Genomic DNA, 6,187 nt, shown 5'->3' with positions numbered 1-6,187 from the left:
GTGTAAACAACATATTTTTTCTCAGCTCCGAAGATGTCGAATTACGAGCCAACAAAACACCATTTGCGGGAAGTTTTATTTTTCCTATTTAATTCAAGGAAAAGTGCTGCAGAAAGTCATCGAGTGCTGTTGGAAACTTATGGTGAACATACTCCATCGATAAAAACGTGTGAGTATTGGTTTCGACGTTTTAGAAGTGATGATTTCGATACAGTTGACAAAGAACGCCCTGAATCGAAAAAGTTCGAAGATAAGAAATTGGAAACATTACTCGACCAAGATTCATGTCAAATGCAAGAGGAACTTGCTGAATCGTTGAATGTTGATCGCACAACAGTTTCCAAACGTTTAAATGCACTCGGTATAATTCAAAAGCAAGGAAATTGGGTGCCATCGGCGAATTGAAGCCGAGAGATGTTGAACCGCAATTTTTCACGTGCGAACAATTGCTTCAACGGCAAAAAAAAAGGGTTTTTGCATCGTATCACTAGCGATGAAAAATGGGCGATGATACGCTACGATAATTCTAAGCGTAGAAAATCGTGGGATTTGCCTCAACATCGGGTCATGCATAACATCGACGTCAAGGCCGAATATTCATGATTCGAAGCTCATGCTCTATATTTGATGGGACCAGCTTGGTGTTGTGTACTATGAGCTGTTTCAACCGAATGAAACCATCACTGGTGAACGCTACCGAACACAATTGATGCGTTTGAGCCATTGAAAGAAAAACGGCTGCAATTCGAGCAAAGACACGATAAAATAATTTTTCAATATGACAACGCTCGACCACATGTTGCTCGTGTAGTCAAAAAATACTTAGAAACGCTGAAATGGGATGTTTTACCCCCTCCCCCCCATATTCACCAGATATTGCTTCATCGGATTACTACTTGTTCCGATCCATGCAATACGGCCTGGCTAAGCAGCGCTTCCAATCTTACGAAGATACGAAAAATTGGATCGATTGGTGAATAGCATCAAAAGATAAAATTGTTCTTTCGACGCGGAATCCGTATGCTGCCAGAAAGATGGGAAAAAGTAGTGGCTAGCGATGGACAATACTTTGAAAAATAATAATGTACACAATTTTTCACAATAAAGCCTTGAATTTACAAAAAAATCCCTCAAAATTAATTCACAGTTCTAGTAATTTAGAGATCTTTCTATCACCACTACTACCCGCTTCGTGTATTTTATTGCACATATTGCGGAGAAGATGATTCGTGCATTCAATCTTCTCCACAACAATATTCGGATACGGCGGAAAATCTCTTAATTTTTTTAATACATTGCTATCACCGTCACCAATATATTTAGCATAAATCAATCCATGCATTTCTAAACTAAGTCGGAAGCCTTCGAGGATTATATTTTCCATACTTGTAGAACTTTGATTATTTCTCCAATTTTTAAAACATGTATGTTTTTTGGATTGTAAAGACAGTTTTGCTGCTCTTGCACAAACAACACAAAATATTTGTTTCTAACCCCGACAAATAAAACTTTTTGAGAATAATATCCCGTAATAATAGCTGTTTCAGACGGAGAATCATAACTACCACTATAGTAGGATCTTTTCATCTATGAGCCATCTGTTATTACGGATATATGCGGAATTCCATCTATGACATCTGCTTTTTCAATTGCTAAACGTCTTTCCTCTTCGCCCGCCACACGCATTTCTTCTTCCGCGGCGGCGAAGGCTTCCGACATTTCATTATGATAATTAATGTACGTTTTACTACTCATACATGGAACATCCATAGCAGCAAGAAATTCTTCAAGCTGCTTATGACCAGTCAATATGGTAACGCATACGGCATTTCTATTGACATCCAATATTCTATCATCTGTTGGTTCACTCCAGAAGTTATATCTGAAATGACACATTTGACATTCGACAAAAAATTGGGTTTTCAGACCGTGACGCATCGTTTTAGTTATTACAAGATCAGTGAAACGACATTCGCCGATCCAATGAGTGGACAGTATCTGCAATTCAGCAAAAACGTGCCCAAAATCGACGATACATCAGCCATTAATCTCTGCAGAATACAAACGACCTGCGTCGATGTTCTCAACATGCAAAGCAAAATTTTCAATATCTTCGATATCTTCGATATCTTCGATATCATCAATATTATTTTGCAAAGAAATATTTTCGATATCTTCAGTATCATCCATATTATTTTGCAAAGCAATATTTTCGATATCATTCATATTGCTTTGCACTATATTTTTTGATTCCATCATTGTGCATGCATGTACAGTATTTTCAGAAAATGTATTTAATAACTGCGTCGGATCATTATCGCATTTCTATTATCCGTATATGCATGCGTTTCGTTCAACAAATTTACACTTTCACAAAATTCGCGAACGTCTGACACAGATCCGACAGAATCATCATCAAAAATATCACTGATTTTTTTCTGATTAAATTTCCTGTGTCGCGCATACATCGACAGATAACTGAGAAAATGTGTCTGCAACAGATAATGATTGTGTTGTCAACACATCATTATGTGTCATATTTTTCCCATCTGTATCCTCGCATACATGCAATTGATGTGACGTACCTGGAATTTCGACAACTTCTGATCTTTTAAGGTTTTCTTCATTAAAGAACGACTTATTTATTATTATATTAGTCGGATACGATGCATTCTTTTTGACAAAGAAATGCGTCTCCCCGATGTGACTTTTTTCTTATTTATATATTTAGGCATAGCTTCGATGCAAAACACTAACAATACCGTGATGCAAACTACACTTAGGGTGCGTTCGGGGAACGCACTTTTGGTGTTATGAGGGCGCTAAAGCCGTTTGTGGAACCGCTTTGTAGCGCTAACAAAATGGTAATGACGGCATTGTTTGTACGGTGTGACGTCATCATTTCCGCAAACTCATGCTCATGATCTCGTGGTGAGGCACGGTATGCTTATAGCGTTCATAGCATTCAAATACGTTTCTCGAATGCTGTGTACTATGCTGTGCAGGTTTCTCTGCACCAATATTAAATAAAAAATAAAAATGGATAATTTAATCTCTTTACAAGATGCCGAAACAAGTGAAATATCTGAAACATATGTTTCACAAGAAGTTGCGCGGAAAATAAAAACCGGTAAGTAATGAGAGGTTATCAGTGTTATTTATAATTATATAATTATATTTATAATTATATTATACATTATATTATTGAAAATTCATATTATTATTAATAAAATAATATTAATATAATAGGTCGGTTTTTCATAGCTATATTAGTTCAGCTATAAACAACAAACCTAATGTAGAAATGGAAATTTATATACAATAAGAGTGATGCAAGTACAGTCTTATAAAATACATTGTGTTTCTATTTTTTCACTAATACTTTCATTTTTTTATATTCTTTAGATAGTGTTTTTGCTTATAAAATTCTGTCTTCATTAAAAAAAAAGCAAAAGAAAACCAGAACCATTAAATTTGGCATCCACAATCTCAATGATATCAACAGGAGTTGCTCAGTCAGGAAATGCCTCCTGATGCCGAAACTCCTGAATCAGAAGATTCAGCTTTTAAATGCTCACCGGGCCATTCTCCTCCTCATTGAGGAATATAGAAAGCGAGAGGAAGATGTTATCAGGTAAGAAAATTATATTAGATTATTTGTTATAATGATCTGGCTTCATCCACAAATCGAGCTTGTACAGAAAGTGAAAGCGACACCTCTTCGCTCGATAACTATGACACCGCTGTTTTTGTTGGCTCTTTAAACTCACGTAAAAGAAAAAATACTGAAATTGTGGAAGTTATATTAAAAAGTCGAAAGATGGCTGAAGATAGTCGAAAAATGACTGAAGAAAATAAATCAAGGCGTCATCAACAAACAATGGATCAGCGAGCTGAAGTATTAAAAGCTTTAAATAAGCTTATTGATAAATTACAAGTAAGATTCTCTTAAATTATTAATTTTTACTTTCAGACTGATTGTTTTAAATTAAATTTTATACAATGAATTTGATTTTGTTAGTAGAAAAATGGAAGCACACTATGGAGTTAATTCTGTGATGTAAGGAATGCTGATGAATGTGATAGAAATGAGTACTTTAAAAATGCAAGATACTTTTTTAATAAAAAAAGATATTTTTTTATGAAAATTAAAATAAGATATATAAGATAAGATCTTAAGATAATATCTTTATTTTTATTAAATGATTAAAAGTAAGATAATTTTATTTCTATGATGAAAAGTAATGTAATGTTGTGTTCTGTGATGAAAAATAAGCAAATAATTTTATTTCTATAATGAAACAGATAAGACAAATAAAATATTGTTATAATAAAAAAATTTAATGTTTGTTACAAAAAGTAAGATAAGTAAAATATGACTTTTATTTTTATGAAAAAAGTTAAGATATATTTGTTATGAAAAGTAAAATAAGTGAAATAAGACTTATAATAAAAAGTTAGGTATTTTTCTTTGTTATGAAAAATAAAATAATATTTTTATTTCTGTTATAAAAAATAGCTAATAAGATACAATATTTTTGTGTAATGAAAATAAAATATCTTTATTCCTGTAATTACTAGAACGAAGAAGTAAATAAATATATTTTATAAACATTTAATAGAATAATTATTTCCAAAACAATTCATAACTGCTACATACATTTATAATTATCTGTATATAAACCATTTATCACAAAGTTGCACTTATTTTCTAAACGCATCGCATAGGAAGTCTTTCACATATTAAATTTCTTTTAGCAACATCTGTTTGTTCGAATGGTGCAACATCTTGATGCAGATTATTGTTTTCTGTTTCATTTATTTCATTAAGCTCGATTTCAACCCCTTTTAGCAAACAAATATTATGCATGACACAACATGCTATTATAAACATTGGGATCAAATCAACTCTATCCATTGCAAGAACAGTCCGTAGACTATGAAATCTTGTCTTCAGGAGTCCAAAGGCCCTTTCTATCGCTTTTCTGGCAGAGGAATTAAAATTTTTTTGTCTAGGAGTGAGATGCTTATTGTCATGATAAGGAACAATGAGATTTTGAAGTAATTTATACGCAGCATCTCTGAGAATGTGACAATCATCCGGAAATTTTTCTGGATTTCCTAACCATTCTTGCAATTCTGATAAATGGAAAATTCGTTGGTCATGCACAGATTCTGCATGACCTGCGAAACAATGAAGAAAGTGTGTTTTACGGTTACACAGTCTGAAAATCAGAAAAACTTACATTAATCATTATATTTTTAATGCAGATAAAACTTACATTTGTTTAAATTTGTAATAAGTAGTAATATTTGCATGTCGCAACAAACATGACATACCTGCAGTTGAATGGAATGATGTGATTACGGTTCACATATGATGCTGGGTAAACACGAGGAGCTGGAATATTAATGTGAGTGCCATCTATAGCACCGATAACTTTTGGGAAACCACTAGCAGCTTCGAATCCAGTCCAAACTTCATTGATATTATTGCCTGATGGCCATTTGATGATATTTGGTGCTAAATCATATAATGCTTTTATAACTCTTCGTGTAGCACTGAGAGCAGTAGCTCGACCGACGTCAAATTTTTCACATATATCTAAAAGACAAATTGGCGACTGTAGACAAAAACTACTTTGATATAAATACTCAAAAATATAATTTTATAAACAATATTTACCTATAGGAATCAGGAATTGCCATGCGCCATATTGCAATTAAAAATTGCTTCTCAGGAGAAATCATTGGCAGTCCTACACGTGTTCTTTTTAATCTTAGGGAAATAATACCAAGTACATACTCGAATGTGCCTCTAGATATTCTGCATCATAAAATAAAAATACAAGACAAATAAATCTTAACAAATTTATGAATGCATACAAAACAAATTGAGATTGTATGTGTGTATGTGTGTATGTGTGTGTGTGTGTTGTTCTGCATAATTTATGTAATAGAATATGTTACAATTCACAAAATTTTTAAATAACTTGAAATGTGACAAACTGTTGATTATTATAAGCAAACACAATTGTTTTCAACATAATTTTCCAATCTTGGCAACTTCTTTCTTTTTTCCATTAATTGCATGACATGTTCTACTTCATCTTCACTTTCTTCATTAAACTGATGATGAAGAAAAATCAATAATGTCCATTAAAATTGTTGTAATTCCACGTAAAAA

The 6,187-nt window shown here is 32.9% G+C and overlaps 2 protein-coding genes across 2 annotated transcripts in view; both read right to left on the bottom strand.

Annotated features, from left to right (window-relative positions):
* Positions 1-1,587: 1,587 nt before the first annotated feature.
* LOC112638671 lies at positions 1,588-1,938 on the bottom strand. The gene has a single exon (XM_025410775.1). The coding sequence runs from the start codon at positions 1,936-1,938 to the stop codon at positions 1,588-1,590; it is 351 nt and encodes a 116-aa protein (XP_025266560.1).
* Positions 1,939-2,037: 99 nt separating this feature from the next.
* LOC112638670 (protein ANTAGONIST OF LIKE HETEROCHROMATIN PROTEIN 1-like) overlaps positions 2,038-6,187 on the bottom strand; it is a 17,630-nt gene continuing 13,480 nt past the window's right edge. Inside the window, exons 2-6 of the mRNA XM_025410774.1 lie at positions 5,687-5,827; positions 5,332-5,607; positions 4,910-5,225; positions 2,367-2,492; positions 2,038-2,325 (exon numbers count right to left, since the gene is read on the bottom strand). Of these exons, the coding sequence (XP_025266559.1) occupies positions 2,038-2,325; positions 2,367-2,492; positions 4,910-5,225; positions 5,332-5,607; positions 5,687-5,827 (1,147 nt within the window). The remainder of the gene's footprint in view (positions 2,326-2,366; positions 2,493-4,909; positions 5,226-5,331; positions 5,608-5,686; positions 5,828-6,187) is intronic.

This window comes from Camponotus floridanus, unplaced genomic scaffold (genome assembly GCF_003227725.1).
Source record: "Camponotus floridanus strain SB8 unplaced genomic scaffold, Cflo_v7.5 scaffold342, whole genome shotgun sequence".
Classification (NCBI taxonomy): domain Eukaryota; kingdom Metazoa; phylum Arthropoda; class Insecta; order Hymenoptera; family Formicidae; genus Camponotus; species Camponotus floridanus.
The sequence above is the reverse complement of the archived record's forward strand: the minus strand, read 5'-3'. Positions and strand labels throughout refer to the sequence as shown.

Coding starts and splice junctions, on each gene's coding strand:
- LOC112638671 (XM_025410775.1), bottom strand. CDS start 1,938: ATGCGTCACGGTCTGAAAACCCAATTTTTTGTCGAATGTCAAATGTGT.